The sequence below is a fragment of the Lupinus angustifolius genome, chromosome LG06 (genome assembly GCF_001865875.1).
Source record: "Lupinus angustifolius cultivar Tanjil chromosome LG06, LupAngTanjil_v1.0, whole genome shotgun sequence".
Taxonomy (NCBI): domain Eukaryota; kingdom Viridiplantae; phylum Streptophyta; class Magnoliopsida; order Fabales; family Fabaceae; genus Lupinus; species Lupinus angustifolius.
The window spans coordinates 7084042-7102243 of NC_032014.1; the positions used below are offsets into that span (position 1 = coordinate 7084042).

At 33.1% G+C, this 18202-nt stretch overlaps 3 protein-coding genes across 3 annotated transcripts; 2 read left to right on the top strand and 1 right to left on the bottom strand.

Annotated features, from left to right (window-relative positions):
- On the top strand, positions 5336-7251 carry LOC109349404. Its single transcript, XM_019590189.1, has 4 exons — positions 5336-5584; positions 5665-5741; positions 6488-6599; positions 7046-7251. The coding sequence occupies exons 1-4, from the start codon at positions 5496-5498 to the stop codon at positions 7173-7175; spliced, it is 408 nt and encodes a 135-aa protein (XP_019445734.1). The 5' UTR covers positions 5336-5495; the 3' UTR covers positions 7176-7251.
- On the bottom strand, positions 7455-11407 carry LOC109349403 (protein trichome birefringence-like 38). The gene is made up of 5 exons (XM_019590188.1): positions 11071-11407; positions 10757-10928; positions 8650-8825; positions 8187-8345; positions 7455-7856 (listed from the first exon to the last, which is right to left on the bottom strand). The coding sequence occupies exons 1-5, from the start codon at positions 11346-11348 to the stop codon at positions 7565-7567; spliced, it is 1077 nt and encodes a 358-aa protein (XP_019445733.1). The 5' UTR covers positions 11349-11407; the 3' UTR covers positions 7455-7564.
- Positions 13402-17204, top strand: LOC109349406 (acyl-coenzyme A thioesterase 9, mitochondrial-like). The gene is made up of 5 exons (XM_019590190.1): positions 13402-13983; positions 14774-14951; positions 15856-16322; positions 16507-16635; positions 16838-17204. The coding sequence occupies exons 1-5, from the start codon at positions 13417-13419 to the stop codon at positions 16982-16984; spliced, it is 1488 nt and encodes a 495-aa protein (XP_019445735.1). The 5' UTR covers positions 13402-13416; the 3' UTR covers positions 16985-17204.

Genomic DNA, 18202 nt, shown 5'->3' on the forward strand with positions numbered 1-18202 from the left:
TAGAAATATTTTTGTTATTACCGATCCGGCTGAATATGCTCCGTTTGGATAGATGTATTTCCTTGTCCTTTGTAAGTAGCAATAACATGAGAACATGATAATTTAAGTGATTGAAATTCTCCATCGTCACATCAATTTTTGATTAATCTAACTATGTATACTCTTGAGTGTAGACTACCACCGGTACTAGCAACTTCTACCTCGAGACTCCTAATAACTGCGAAAAATTTCGTACGATTTGACATGTAGTTTTTCAGTTATTTTCATTAATCACATTAGTCAATTCTTTGCAATAAACATGACCCACCTTTATCATATTAGTTGCTTCATTTTTATGGTGTACAAACCATGAGTTGAGAACAACATTCACACATTCTGCCAAATTCGTCATCATATGGCCGTACCGAATCGAGGCCGCATCAATTCATACCTTTCAACAAGTTCATTATTATTAACATAATTCTAATGTACAAACAATTTCACACATCCTTTGAGAACAACATTCACACATTTTGACGCAATAGAGCAAGCATTTGCTCGAATCAAGGCTGCATTAATTTTTACCCTACAACAAGTTCATTATTATTAACATACTTCTAGTATACAAACAATTTCACATAAATGAGATTCATTTCAACACATTCATTTCAATGACGTTTTCTTTCAAATCATTATCTCGGAACTCCTTGTTGAAATTACTAGCAACATGACGATTGCAATATACAGATTGACCATCACACCATTGAGGAAGCTCAGTACGTAGTGCACCCAACAAACCTGTACCCATATCTGATATTATACAAATATTTGGTTGTAGGGTAACATATGTCCGAAAATTGTAGAAAAACATCCCCATACTTCTTTCGTTTCTCCTTCCATAATGGCAAATGCTACTGGAAATATACGTCTATTATCATCTTGGGAATTAGCTATTAACAATGTTTTAGTATATTTTCCAGTAAAAAATGTGTCAAAGCCAAAAAACCTATCGATAATTAGAGTATTATGTTCTTCATGGTTAGATGCTGAATATCTTACAGTTGTACCTGATACATAATATTGAACAACATTCAATCAACGAGATAACTCCTTGTATGATCCCTCCCAATCACCATAAATTTGGGACATTGCTATTTGTTTAGCAGTCCAAGCCCTCCTATATGTCACCGTATAACCAAAACGAGTTACCACTTCTTTAACTAAAGCTTTAATTGGTATACCAGGATCTTCCTTCTGATACTAGTTGAACAATGCAGTTTGTGATAAAAGATGAATTCAACTTCGTGTGATTTTGAGAAATATTAGTGGATACACAAGTGTGTCTTCCACTAATTTTCCTATGTTATGCTAACCGGTTCAGTGGTGGTAATCTGAACATCATCGTCGTCGTCAAGTGGATGACACATTTTTTACTGGCAAATATACTATAACATTGTTAATAGCTAGTTCCCAAGATGACGACGACGCTGATGTTCAGATTACCACTACTAGCATAACATATGATACTTCTTCATCTTTTTTCGTTAGCATTGATTATCAATCTGGACAAGATTTTCCATATAGAAGTACTCACATAAGTACTGATATAGATAACGATCTTTTTGTTGGTATGCAATTTGAATCAAAGGAAGCAACAATAAATGTTGTAAAACAATTACATATTAGAAATTTTGTTGATTACCATGTGGATGAGACTAGGCCAGATAGATATGTTGCAAAATGTAAATATTATGGTGTTGGATGTGAATGGAGACTTCGGACATCGAAAAGTATGAAGCGTGATATTTGGAAGATTAGAAAAATTAGTGGAAGACACACTTCTGTATCTACTAATATTTCTCAAGATCACACGAAGTTGAATTCATCTTTTATCACAAACTGCATTATTCAACTAGTATCAGAAGATCATGGTATACCAATTAAAGCTTTAGTTAAAGAAGTGGTAACTCGTTTTGGTTATACGGTGACATATAGGAGGGCTTGGACTGCTAAACAAATAGCAATGTCCCAAATTTATGGTGATTGGGAGGGATCATACAAGGAGTTACCTCGTTGATTGAATGTTGTTCAATATTATGTACCAGGTACAACTGTAAGATATTCAGCATCTAATCATGAAGAACATAATACTTTAATTATCGATAGGGTTTTTTGGGCTTTCAAGCTATGCATTGAAGGATTGGGTTTTTACAAATCAATCCAAGTGGATGACACATTTTTGACTGGAAAATATACTGAAGCATTGTTAATAGCTAATTCCCAAGATGATAATAAACGTATATTTCCAGTAGCATTTGCCATTGTGGAAGGAGAAACGAAAGAAGAATGAGAATGATTTTTCTACAATCTTCGGACATATGTTACCCCACAACCAAATATTTGTATAATATCAGATATGGGTACAGGTTTGTTGGGTGCACTACGTACTGAGCTCCCTCAATGGTGTGATGGTCAATCTGTATATTGCATTCGTCATGTTGCTAGCAATTTATTCAACAAGGAGTTCCGAGATAATGATTTGAAAGAAAACGTCATTGAAATGGATGTGTTGAAATGAATCTCATTTATGTAAAATTGTTTGTATATTACAATTATGTTAATAATAATGAACTTGTTGTAGAGTATGAATTGATGCGGCTTCGATTCGAGCGAATGCTTGCTCTATTGCGTCAAAATGTGTGAATGTTGTTCTCAAAGGATGTGTGAAATTGATTGTATATTATAATTATGTTAATTATAATGAACTTGTTGTAGGGTATGAATTGATGCAGCCTCGATTCGGTACGGCCATATGACGACGAATTTGGCAGAATGTGTGAATACTGTTCTCAAAGGAGCAAGAGCTTTGCCAATTACTGCACTTGTTAGAGCAACATATCATAGACTTAACTCATGGTTTGTACACCATAGAAATGAAGCAACTAACATGATAAGGGTGGATCATGTTTATTGTGAAGAATTGACTAATGTGATTATTGAAAATACCCGAAAAGCTACATGTCAAATTGTACGAAATTTTTCGTGAGAATTAGGAGTCTCAGTGGTAGAAGTTGCTAGTACCGGTGGTAGTCGATACTCAAGAGTATACAGTTAGATTAATCGAAAATTAGTGTGATTGTGGGGAATTTCAATAATTTAAATTGCCATGTCATTGCTACTTACAAAGGACAAGGAAATACATCTATCCAAACAGAGCATATTCAGTCGGATCGGTAATAACAAAAACATTTCTAATTATATTTTATTTTAAATTGTGTTGACATATTCTAACATTTTAATTTTTTCAGTACAATTTTATCAAAATGATTTGGGATAGGTGTGCTCCTACAAGTGTGTTTCCAAATCCGTTGCAGTCATTAAATGACGTCTATCAAAACTACAATGAGATGATGGAAGCGTTTGCTCAACTACTTCCAACCGACTTCTCCTCAACTACTTCTCAAGTTCCTCATACATAACAGTTTCAAATGCATTTTGCACCTGATTATCAGCAACATATGAGAGTCAAACTCAGACATATACTTTTCCGCAGGCATACACTCCTGCTCCTCAACAACAACAACATCCCTTCGGGTTTGACGATTACGGAGCAATGGGTGACTACTCATTTTCTCACTTAGCATCGTCTTCGCAATTTCAAGGAATGTCATCAATGTTTGGCACTACTACAAATACTTTATTCTCGGCATTCAACTCAACAATATTATCAACCGACAATGCCTTCACAAACAAACGAAGACGATGATGAAGACAAAGACGAGGAGCAGCCACAACTAGTTAGGGGTGGAAGACAACATCAATCGCAACAACAACTAAGAGTCCAACCACCTCGAAGGAGAAAGACACCTGGATGTGGAACATCATCTCATAGATGCCATTAGGAATTTTTATTCTTGTTTCTTTTAAGTAATGTAATGATTTTCAAATTCCTACTACAATTTATGAAATTTTTTGTTCTCTTTTCTATGAAATTTTCTTATTATTCCAATTTCAATTTTCTTATTAAAATATATGTTAATAATTTTAACAAAAATTAATAACCGAATTCCATAAAAATAAAACTTTACTAAAATAATCATATTCAATTAAATTTTCAAAATTTAAATTTACAATAATTTAAGTATATTATTTTTATAAATTAAAAATAATATTAAAAAGAAAAATAAATTTCGTGCAATGGAAATTTTAAAAATCCCTATCCAATCTCGTGTATTGGGTACACGACTATGGTAGTCATGTATCCCATACACGATTTCACTAAGGAGAGAGAAGCTCTGCATGAAAATCGTGGATGGTGTCCACGAGTTTCCAGGGAAATCATGGCTGGGGCCCACGACTTTGGTAAAATCGTGGATGATATCCACGAGTTTGGTAAAAATACACCATTCCTATAAAATGTACCCCAAACATAGGATAATATAGTCAAACTACACTACCCACGTAAATTTTTCAAGTTTGAACCAATTTCTTCTCATCTTTAACCTTCTAAGTTCTAACCGATGTTTTAAATATGGGTTCACCACCACATTTGCATCCAACTCAGCTGCATTTATTTGCAATAGTCAACAATTTTCAGAAGATGACCTCGACTCCAGCTATAATTTGAAACTTTTCTTCGCAATTTACAAAAGAGGGTAGCCAAGGATATCGATGATATATCCTTTAATTCTATTATAGTTATCAGCATTGGTTACTAGAGAGGCTTGCCAATGAAGTTGATTTGATTTGGCAACGGTTATATCATCTTAGGTTGCTAGTTCTTGCCAATGCATATACTTTTTAAATAAATTGTTACGTAGGAGTCAACAATAATTAAATAAGAATATTATGTTATACAAATTAGCAAACATTTTCTTCATTATTCATTGTATCCTTCTACTTATTTCAGTTAAAACATTTTGTGTTTGAGGGTTAATATTTTAATACTTTATTGGATTATTTGAATGGTGTCCCACAATTCACAATTCTTATTCGCGAAGAGATAGTTTGGAAGATGAAAGTATAATATAAGAAAGCCATGAAAAAATGATAATTAATTTCAAAAATAAATTTAGATAAGGTAAACAGATATAACCAGAAGACACAAATAGATCATATTTATTACATATCTTCTATTAAGATCTAAAAAAAAGAATATGCTATCCAATCTATTACTTGAATGTTATTATTATTGAAAATAAGAATTGTAAAAACAAGAATAGGGTTGGTCTATATGAATAAAAATTAGCAACCAATACGTAAAAATTGCAAATTGGTATGGATATATGAATTAATATAAATAAATTGCAAATTGGTATCATTATGTAAATTAATGTTTATCATTTTGAATCAAGAACCATTGTTTCAATTATCTTGAAATTCCATCCTTTGCCAATCATCACTTTCCCATCTTTAATTTCCGCGAACTATTTCCCACAGATTCGTTTCCGTCCACCTATTTCTTTCTCTCATAAAAGTTGCAATTTTTTCAAATTTCCTTTCCAACCCAAGCTGCCATGGAAATTGAACCAAGTGAAGTGAGTGGCTCTTCCTCATCAATGAAGCTCTTGTTTGTGGAGATGGGTGTTGGTTATGATCAACATGGGTGTGTAGTCTGTTGTGTTCATTTTCTTTTTACTTTTCTTTCAACCCTTTTGTTTGATTTTCATGAAATGGGAATTTCAGGCAGAATATAACGGCTGCAGCTATGAGAGCATGCATGGATGCCATTTCTTCTAATTCAATACCAGCTTTTCGGAGAGGTATACCTATATTGTGTTTTCAATGTCTCTTAGTAAACATTTACCGGGAAGAAAAAAATGTATGCAGTGACATTATAAGAGTTTGTTATATTATAGTGAATGTATATATAACCTGACAGAGTGATAGGTGCATAGATGTTACACTTAAGATTTATCATTCATTGTTTAAACTTAACATTTGTGGTTTTAGTAAGGAGTAAACTATATTTAGTTCGTAAAATTGTAAGCATAGAAAATATTAGTCTTTGACTTTAGAACATTAATATTGTAGTCCCCTGAACTGTAATATGTCAATCAATCTTCAAGTTATGACTGGGGAAAGTTTGAGGTGAGATACTAGTATGGTTGATGCTTACATTCACAAGTAGTATGCTAGTTTCCTAAATTCATGGATTAATCTGATCAGTGCTTAAGGGTAATTTGATGCTGAATGCTAATTGTCATGGTTTTGTTGAATTTGACGATAGGATTTTGTTATGTAAGAGTTGTTACAGTATAGTTGGGTTAACTGATTATTAATTTAGGACTTTGGGCAGAGACATCACTTTTTCCTCTCAATTGTTGGTTACATGTTGCTATGGAGTTTTTTTTACTTTTCTCTCTATCTGCTTGCTACGATACTAATTATTACGTCTAATACGTTGAAGTCAGATATTCAATATGGTTAAAAAAAATTTAAATCTTCTGCTTTGACAATTGACAATCAAAATTGTTTCTTCAATTCTAATGAGATGAACTCGGTTTAGGTTCCATTCCCGGCGTCAGTTTTGGTGAGATGAAATTGCAGATTAAGCTAGGTGTTCCTCATTCTCTCCAGACATCTTTGGATATTGAGAAAGTCAAGTCTGTATTCCCCTAGTGAGTGCCCATGCCTGCTCTCCAATAATGTTTTCATTGTGTTGCTCGGGTTAGCAGTATGAAATCATGATATCAATGAATTACTTGAAAATCCAAATCCATATATTTTAATCTTTTGTATGCTTTCTTGTCTGGTTAGATCCTAGAAATCTTAGTAATTCTCTGTCCTTGTTGTTTACACTCTATTGAAGTTTTGCTTGAAGCCTTGAACCTAAATATAGTTTTGGTGTTCTGATATGGTAATAAACAGGAACAGGTATTGGCCTGTGCTTTTGCTTATTTCTTCCATTAGTTGGAAATCTGCTACGCATCTTTGTTCAGTTCATGTGGTTGTTTCTTGTTTACAATAGCATGTGCCATATCAATTCTTTATAATAATCATATTGACTTTTTGAACTTTTCTTCCCTCCCCTTCTGACCTCACTTTTCCACCAAAATCATTGCAGTGGAAAAATTTTGAATGTTGAAGTTGTAGATGGTGGTTTGATATGCTCAAGTGGGGTGTATGTGGAAGAGATGGGTGACAAAAATGATGATTGTTACATTGTGAATGCTGCTGTATATGTGGGCTACTAACTTTCAGCTTTCATAGCTTTGTCTGTGGTTAGTTCTCCTGTTAGTGGTCTTCTGATTTTAATAATTGATCGTGGGATACTTTGTGAAATAAAATTTATCGAACATGAATTTGTTTCATAAATTGAAGTAAACTGTTTCAAATATGAAATATATAACATGACTCTGCGTCAATAAATGGTAAAGTTTAATTGCATTTTGTGACTCAATAACACTGGTTTAATTACTCCCTTGTATAGTACATTTTTTCTTCATTTTCTGCACAACAGTTTGTTTTGGAACTCTGTTAACTATTCTTGAAGAGTTGAATTCACCCCTTTTGATTATCCACCAATATATTAAAACTCTATAACCTATGTATGAAGAAAAGGCACACATAATTGTTTTGAACTTCACGTGGTGAGAGCTGCATTTAGAAGTTGGTTCCATGTATCAGGTAGTCCTGGTAGGCACCAATGGCTGCAGTCATTGCCAGCATGATCCCCGCTATAAACAGACGGATGTGCATCTTTTCGGAGTTGAGATAGGAGTGTTATGTCAAGTAGATAAACTGGATTCTTCATGTTTTTTAAAACTTTGTTCACTATGGTAGCTGCTGGTGGTAGACCTACTGGATATGTTGATCCAGATAATGGTTCAAGTTCTCCACTGCAGCTCTTCCTTGGTTGATTCCACTCTTGGCCTCTGATGGAGACAATTTTTAAAATCAAAACACTAGAGTTAGAACATTTTTAATGATACTTTTTGACAAATTGACTTCCAAGTATTTTTTTTACAATTAGATGGATGAATGTATAACAACTATATTTGAATTCTGTCAAAATTTATGCCTAAGATTAATGCTAAGTAGCATTGCTATTTTGAAAATGTTAGCTATTGGTACACACAGGATGATGAGCATGGAATATAAGTTCATGTTCTAGTTTCAACTATATGAATATAATAAATAAATAAAGAAAACAATGAAAGTTGTTGCCTTCATTATATTGAAAGATTAGCAAAGGAGTTACTTACTGATAATGAGTTGGAGAAATGCCTTGAAAGAAGACTTTAGTTTTGGTTGGGTCAACATTGAGATCAACCCAACGAGCCCATGTGGTCAACCCTTTATAAAATGCGTCCAAACGGTCTGTGTCCTTTAGTAGATTGGGACCATCTCTTATAAAATCCCATCTAAACATACCAAACATCAACAACCCTCAGATTCTAGTGACAGATACAATGGACAATGAATCAAAGGGCTGATACTGATATATAAAACAATCCTAGCAAACACTACTTTCTGTAATGTAAATATGAACAAACTTCTGTTTTTTTTTTGTAAAAATGAAATCAATTGTGTTTTTTAAAATGATTATCTGACACCATTTTTCTAATAATATATTTCACATTGACTTTATAACCACATAAGAAAAAGAAATGTTAGGATGTGATTACTAATAACATTTTGATTATTTTGTAGTATGGAAAAGTATACCCTTGAGAATTTCCAATGTGGGTCCACCAATGCCAGGAGTTGAAGATCAACATGTCTGTGCCAATCCATGCATTACCAGCTTGTATGGAATCCAAGTTAAGCACTCTGCCAACGTTTTCATGAACTATGTCCACCAAATATGGTGTGCGGTATAGTTGTATGGTTACTCCATAGTCCTGCATAAGCACCACACAGTTCCATTTCAATGGTTGGGATTACATTTCAATACAAAAATGGAAGAATATTTAACCAAAATAATAAGCAAAACTAGATGAACTTGTAACTTGGGGTCACTAGGGACATTTATTAATTATAGAAAGAGAAACATTGAGTGCATAAATGATAAAATGTTCACGTGGGAATTAGAAAACAGTCTAGTAGTCTATAAAGTACAAACATACTCTGGTCTGTCAAGGACTCAAGGCCACTTTATATATTAAAAGAAAATAACACAACGAACATGGTATGACTAATATCAAATAATAAAAGTAATTGAATTCAATATTAAAACAAAGTTGAGGGAATTTTAGTCAAATATAGCGGCAATAGTTTGAGTTTATTGAAAGTTGATGCACATTCATTGTAGATTGGAATATTTAACTATGAAGATAGGAAAACCGTGACTATCAAACTGTAAAATTTGTCCCTTTTCTAAAGAATCTCGTGAATAATAATTCTCAGTATAATTGTATAAAGATTGCAGTGAGTAGTGTAAATAGTAGTCAACCAACTTAATCCTTCAAATATTATCTGCAGTTCTGAACTTTTCACTTATTTTTTGCACTATATGCAATGAATTCAGGTCTGACAGTTATGTAACTATGTATGAAAAATATAGTGCATTATGTGGCTTGACATGCCAAGTCATAAATGGAATTTAATTATGATGTAATGAGTGAGGCATGTTCTATGATTGATGTTGATTAAACAAAAAATGTTGAAGGCAAATAATTGCCAAGACTCTTCAAGTTGTAATCACAGGTTGGCATGCTCTTCCTCACAACCTGTCAAATCTTATTAACATATTTTAATTTTATGGAAAACAATGAAGCAAGTAGGCATTGAAACCTCAGTTTTCTGGCTTAATTTTGGATTTTTGTTTGATGATGCAATTTTGATTTCTCTAGACTCTACCATTTCATGCCAAACCAACCCTTTCTAGGTAGTATAGTTTGCCTGGAGCTTTGGCTTTCCAACAAGGAACAATATAACTGGTTGTTTTCTTCTTTTTTTTTCATTTTTAGAAAGGATTTATTTTAATATTCCCTCACATCAATAAGAAACTAATTTTTTTGGGATACGTGTTTGCTTCTTCTAATAAGTATTTATCACATGAATCAAATTTTTGATATTTTGATCTTTTTGGAGACCTTACACCACTAGACTAATGCCTAGTTGGTAAGATTTTTTACATTGTTAACATAACATTCATCTTTTCATGTAATAATTATTAATGATTCACAGATAAAAATAATATATATAAATGTGGTGAATGATGGTGTAGTGATGATCATGTAAAAAACTTTACATGTACATTGAAATTAAAGTTGTAAGTATACTATAGAATTATGACTATTAGTTTGATGAATAAGCAAGTAGTTACTAGATTGTTTTATTGTACTATTGCCTTGTTGTGTACACTTATGAAAATTCTCAATTTGTAATTTTCTCACTTCTCTCATCTCCATCATGTTTCCCATAGTAATTCACTGCTATTTATTTATAATGATTGCTCCAAGCCTATGATGAGAATCTTCTCCTTCCTAAGCAACTCTTCAAGAGTCCCTTATATAAATGGAGTTATCTTATCATCATAAGTTTAATAATATACTTCATTCAATTCCCATCAAATTCTCATCCACAGGGTATGCTTACCTTTTCCAATGTATCTCACATGAATTTCATCATAGTTTTAAATTTAATAACCAAAGTAGGAGAAAAGTGGGTGAAATAATAGTGGAAACACCTATATAGCCACAAAGAGAAACAAACAATAAGAATATTACTAGACTAAAAGCCAAGACAAGAGTGTGAAAGTTGTATATTCACTCAACAGTATTTGTACACTAAACCAGAAAGGAGACAAATAATATATAAAAAAGCAAACCTGGAATATCACAGTAGAAATGGATTCTCTCCTAAAATAACTGGTATTAGCATTAGGCACCGACGCATGAATCATACAGGACAATGATTCCCACATATTCAGACTCAATGAATCTCCTACAAACATTATCTTCTTACCCCTCCACCTGTTCAGAAAATCCACCCCATCGAGCCTATACCATAAAAATTAGAGTAACATTAACAAAACTCGTTTTGTTCAACACTCCAAGCTGAACAAAAAAGTTGTTTTATGAACTAAACTCCAACTGAAGTTGTTAGAGAAAATGAAAAATACTTGTAATAAAAGAAAAGTACCTGGGTAAGGCACATGAATCAGGTTTCCAAGAGTATTTGAGATATTGTTTGTCTGGTCTTCCAAACTTTTGGCAATCAAACTCAGCATCTATGAAGGGACAGCTTGTAGAATCATAGAGAGGATATGAAGGGTCAATCACCCAACTTCCTATGAACAAGTTGCACCAACTTACTTGCTTTTTCCCTCTTAAGAGGGTCACATTATGGTGCATTGACATAACAAGCAAGGCTTGACAAAACAGAAAGAACAGACACAGATTATAGACCTTGAAACCCATGTGACACTATTTAGAGAAAGATAAGAATGGTTGTGTACAAAAGTTGTGTGTACTTATGGGGCATATATATAGGATAAAGAAACTCAAGAAAATAGGTAGGGCCTGGTGGTTTTATCACATGGGAACAGGATACTCTGGGTACTATTGTTTCCCTCTTGATTTAATAACCAAAGTATATTTCATTATAATTAAAAATATAAATACGTAATAGCAAATTATATTTTCTTGTATTTTTTGAAACATTTATGTCTGAAGTACCAAAATAATAGCAAGTGATCACATGGTGGTTGCTTGGGGACACTAATATTTTAGTATTTTATTCTGTTACATGAGTTGTGGGATATTCGGTGATTCTTCCTGATAATGATGTGTGTAAGCTGTGGGTTATGTTTAAAATTGTGCAGAGGTTGTTTAATTGGGAAATCAAATGTTACAATATTATGGAATTCAGATCCTCTACCATACTAGAGAATCAATTGTGATATGTGATAAAAATTAATTTTTAACAATTATGATTTTAAAATGTTTTTCACTAAAAAATTCATTTTCTTCTGAAGTCAAGATTATTGGGGACTGATTTGTTGTTTTGCATTCCATTGATCTGCATGTCACGGGCACATTGAATGAGCTTCTATGACATTTCCCTCACATGCTTGGATCTCCTTACTCCAAGTATATATTTATACCTATATATTGAAAAGTAGATATATCTTATACCTATATATTTAGTCCCTTAATGTATGTTAATACACCGACAGGGGTGTTGGTCTACTGGTAGAATTGCATTACGGCTTCAACGTAGAACTACACTTCAATCTGGACAGAGAATATTAATGGACAGAATAAGTTCAACTATCCTAAATAGTAAGTTTAATTACACACAAAATGTAGGCAGTAAATAAGGAATATAAATCTTCTATATTCATTTATTTTTTGTTAATATTTTTTATAAAACACTCATTCCATTAGAGTTTCTGAATGTTTGTTTTTCTAATTTATTTTTAACAATATTGCTATTTTTACATGTGACAAAAATAATAACATGCGTAAAAGGGTGAGTAAAAAGATTTCTATTTTACACTAAGACCTAAGATGTATTTCCATGAAGACTCTTGAAGTTAAGCGCAAAGCCTAATTGGGTTTACACTTTAGATTTAAAATAAAATATAAATAACATTATTTCACTCCATTAGTTTATATTTTTAAACATGTTTAAATAAAAACAAGAAAGTTAGTTTTTGGTTTGGAGTTAGACTATAATTATGATGTGATAGGATTATAGGGGTGAAAGAAGTAGAAAGATTTTAATGAAAGTAGGAAAAATGGAACATGATGAATTTATTTTATATTATTCTCCTCTTTAAACTTTTTTTTTGGCAATTTTCATGTTATGTTTGTTTAAGTCTGAATTTTCACATTGGATATGAGGGGAAAAGTGAAATAGTTTATAAGTAAAAAATATTTATAAAACTATTATTTGAATGTTTTGGTTTAAGACATGATGTATTACTTGTGTATTTGCACTCCTCTCATACTTTGATAACAATAGAATTCCTCATGATTGGATGCTCCCAGTCGTGTTCAAAACTACCAAATAATATCAGAACTAATAACTCAACTGAAATATAATAAACTTAAGGGAGAATAGACGAGTAAATATATGTGATATTAAGAATAAAGTACCACTTACTAGAATATGAAAGGAAAAGTGAAAACACTTGCTCATGTAATAATTTAAGGTTTTGGGCAAAAGTAAAAAAAACATAGAGATTTTAACCATATCATTTTACCCTCTAAGTTTTGACCAAATCATATATTCTATCCACAGCTAAACACATCCATATAAAAACTACAATTGATTCCTGCCTACTCCACCAAGGATCTTCTTTCACATAAATTCTCATTTATTTTATTTTTATTTTATTAAAATAATATATTAAATTCACATGTTAAGATATAAGTGTAACGGGACACGAATTAGTGCACCAAATTCTGATAAGTGATCCCATCCCCTACTCCAAAAGGCAAAATTAGAAGGAAATATATATTAATATATGTAAGCATCTAAATGGAATATAGACTGAGATACATTTACCTCCTCACACACACAATTGTATCAGTAACATCATTACTTCCATGCAAAGCAATGCAACCACTGAGAAAACCCAACCTATCTTTATTCAACACTCTCCTCAGATCCAGATTCAGAATCACACCCCAATCTCCACTCAACATTCTTATTCACAACCATTTCACTACTTCTCCACCACACGATTCCAATTCCATTACAAACACAACAACAACATCAACATCAACAAAAACTTCTTCTATCGATGCAGGTTCTTCTAACCGAAAACCCATTAGTCAATGGCCTGGGATGTTCCATTCCCCTGCCACACACGCTCTATGGGAAGCTAGATCCTCCATTTTCGAAAACCCTGTTAACGGTAACGCCGTTTCTTCTTCTCAGATTAAACCTATTCCTAAAGCTCCTTCACGAAGCAGGACTAGTATTTTCTATAATTTCTCTTTTGATCACATACTTCGTGAGCAATATAGGAATCCTTGGAATCATATTAGGATGGGTAAACTTGTCGAGGATTTTGATGCTCTCGCTGGAACCATTGCATTCAAGGTCTGTCTCCTTTTCCCCCAAAATTAAATTATGGGTTTTGTTTATTTCAAGATTAAAAATCATGGATTTTGTTTGTTTTTATGAAATTCGCAGAAAGTTCGAACATTTTTATGTTATGTACAATGTCTTTTAAATGGGATATACTTGCGGGTTCAACAGTTCAGAATAGTCAATAAGTTTTGATTCAATTAGTACTTGTTATCAGATTCAATTACAGTTTACCAATTGGGTTGGCACATTTAGTAAAGCCTTTTGCTCATACTCATTGTGACTCGAGTTCTATTATCATATTTCGCCTCAAATACGTGCTATATATAGTATGTAAATTCCGCTATTGATGGTGATGAAGTTGCTGCTCTCCCTGTCTCATTTAGGGCCTGATTGTTTAGGCTTAAAGTAGAAGTGATTCTAAATACTCTAGAAAGGTGGTTTCACAGAAAAGTGATGTTTTGATTTTTGAGAAGCTTAAAAATGTAGCTTCTAATATAAAGCTAATTTCAGCTTCCGCTGTTAGTATAAGTCCAACCAAAAGTATGTAAATGTCAAATCTTTTTTGTTGAAAACACTTACTTGTGAGAAAAAAACTAAACAAGCAGGTTAACCAGTTGAGTAAATCAGATTATCACTACGTCTCACTAATTCTATCTCTAGCTTGGCTTTTAAAACATTGGTTTTGCTGGTTGTGAAGATTTTGTTATTATTATTATGGAGCATAATCTTACTTTAAATTGATAAGATTATATATTTGAGTGTTTTAGGTATTTAAGTTTGTTTCTTATCTTTGGGACAGCATTGCAGCAATGAAGATGGCACTGTGATGCCTCTTTTATTGGTCACTGCTTCAGTTGACAGGATGGTTCTGAAGAAGCCGATCCATATTGATGCTGATTTGACTATTGTTGGTGCTGTTACCTGGGTTGGCAGGTCATCCATGGAGATTCAACTGGAACTGATTCAACCAGCACAAGGTATGGCTAGATTGATGCTAATTGATTCTGCTTTAGCTATTCATTTTATGGGTTCTTATATCTTAACAAGCAACACTGTGTGGTCTTGATTATACCAGTCATTAAGTGCTTAGAAGTGGGCAAATGAAACATTACTATAAACATAATACATGTATATGTGTCTGTCATGAATTTTGCTCAATTGCATTTCGCCCGTGCAAATATGGACAATCCGTGATTATTTCATTTAGCGCAGCATATTTTCAAAGAGTGTGAGTGTGAGCAAGCCGTAACTTCAATGGCTTCATTTGATCCATGGGTTATGCTATTGGCACTTCAATTGTCTATCTACAATCCCTACTAAACAATCATAATTTTAGCTTTTTATTGTATAAAATTAGCATTGGTTAATGAGGAGTTTGAATAAGCAATTAAGAAAGCTAGTCTCATGATCCCTCACAAAAAATTATCATTACTTCTTATAGAAAATATGTTCAAACTGGTTTATTCATTACTATAATAGTTACAATCGGTGATGCAAATCATGTAGGGGCAAGTTTATCTTTTTTGTGTCTGTTAAGTGCTACATCGTATTGTGCTGTGAGGATATTGTTGATTACTTTGCTTCAAACTCATCAATTTCAATATGCGGCTTTACACAATATCAAGAGAGGTTATAATAATGGAAAATTTGTTATGGAATGGGTGAGCATTTTTAGATATTACTGTTTTGCTTTTGTTGTCTCTTGAAAGTGTAGTTCCTTTTTACTGATAAGTAATAGGATAACAAAACATGGAAACTATTTGATGATTTATTTTTATAAGCTCAAATGACATTTTTGAATGTTATGTCTGTTAACCCCAACAATTTGTGTATGTTATCTCTCACTACTGATTGTACCCTGACACTGAAACTTGCTGACAGGGAATCCGAATATCTCAGACACACCTGCACTTGTAGCCAACTTCACATTTGTGGCTCGTGACTCTGCCACTGAGAAGGCGGTCCCAATTAACCAGATATCACCTGAAACTGAAGAAGAAAGGTTGCTCTGGGAAGATGCAGAAAAGAGAAACAAATTAAGGAAAAAAATGAAATCAGAACAAAAACATACACAGAATGAAGACAATGCTAGGCTCCATTCACTATTGGCTGAAGGGCGTATCTTCAGTGACATGCCAGCATTAGCTGACAGAGATAGCATCCTATTGAAGGATACTTGCTTGCAAAACTCTTTTATCTGCCAGCCACAGCAAAGAAACATCCATGGTCGTATTTTTGGTGGATTCTTGATGAGAAGAGCTTTCGAACTTGCCTTTTCAACAGCTTATGCCTTTGCTGGTGTGGCACCTCATTTCTTAGAAGTTGATCACGTTGATTTTGTTAAACCTGTAAGTAACCACCTAGAACAGGAAGGATACTAATTGTTCCAATACATAATGAACTGAATTTCATGCACAGGATTTATGTTAAAAACCCAACTTGGTCATGCAATGTTTATGGATGTTAGAAGAGAAAAATAATTGTATTGACATATATACAGGGCATTGAACTAAACCGAACTTGGTAATGTAGGTGGACGTCGGAAATTTTCTTCGTCTCAAGTCTTGTGTTCTATACACAGAACTTGACAACCCAGATAAACCTCTGGTGAATGTTGAAGTTGTTGCACACGTTACAAAACCTGAGCTACGGTCCAGTGAGGTGAGCATATAAGTTTCTGGATGCACAAGTTCCATGGATTGAAATTATCAACCAAAGGATTGTAGTCTGCAAATTCCTTGTCCAATTATATTGCATAAAAAATTATTGACTGGTGTAGGTGTTAAGTTCTTGCTAAAAAATAAAGGCCTTCTTATATTCACACATTTATTCACTTGATTTCATTTGTGTTATATTCATACAGGTATCCAACAGATTTTACTTCACATTTGGTGTTGATCCTGAGGCTATTAAAAATGGACTGAGGATTCGGAATGTTGTTCCTGATACAGAGGAGGAAGCACGAAAGGTACTTGAACGCATGGATGCTGAGAACTCCAAGTTTGGTTAATCTTCATGTGATGAAATTGAACTGAGTGTATATAGAAAATAAAGGTTGATAGAGTATCTTGTAGAAACAAACCTTTATTAATTTGGACAAAAAAGGGAAACAAGCCATTAATTTCCTGAATGTATTTTATGTGACATTCCATTATTTTGATAAGGTTGTTAAAGTTTTGATTGATGGGGTCTCTACTATTAGTTAAAAATATCAGAAGTTGTGGACTAAAGCTATGAGAAATGATGTATGTTTCCTCACCATTAGTAATAGTGACAAGCTTATAACATTATAATTGCATTCACTCCTTTGGTTGATAATTTCAATTTTGATGCATGGGAGAATATCTGTTTTTTGCATTGAAATAAATAATCTCTATTTTGTAAAGTACAGTATAGTCCTTGTTTATGAAGATGTACACGTTAAAGAAAGAAAAGCCCTATTTTATTACCCTTTCAAGTTCAGATTAATGAAAAGACTTTTACTTTTATTAATATGCTTTTCCATATATACAACAAAAGTCAAACTTTTGCATCCGATTAAAAAAAAATTGTTTTTTTTTATATTTTGGAGCGAGGGACCGAACTTATAACTAGAGATTAAAATAATATATTATGTTGGACCAAAGTTAAGTAAGAAAGTATCAAAACATGTTATAATATATGTAAGTGAGGGATTCGCTACTCCACATTTTAACCATTTATATTAGGACAATGCAATGTTCAAATACCTATATATAATATAGGTCAGGGTGAGAATAAGATAGTATGAATTGTGCTGGGACATGAATAGGCATTATGTTTTGAGGTGAGTATGTCCCATTTAGGGATGGCAACGGGCACGGGCGGACACGGGTAGTAGCTACCCGCTACCCGTTTTAAAATAGAAAAGTAATACCCATATCCGCCCGTACCCGTACGGGTACCCGTGAGCGGGTATTTGCGGGTAGTTCTGGGTACCCGCAAGTAGAACGGGTACCCGCGGGTTTCCTCTATTATAAATAATTTTTAAATTTTTTACTTCTATTGTGTTTCAAATAACATGAAGCTTAATTATTTTTGTACCTTTTGGTTAAATATTTTGCTAAAATGCTAAATTTATTGGTGGTTTCCATTTGTGTGATTTTTTGTTCTCATTTTAAAAAAAATATATATATATATTTTCTTTGTAAAACATGTGTGTTTCTATACTTTCTATACATGTAATAATATTTGTAGGGTGTTTCATCAC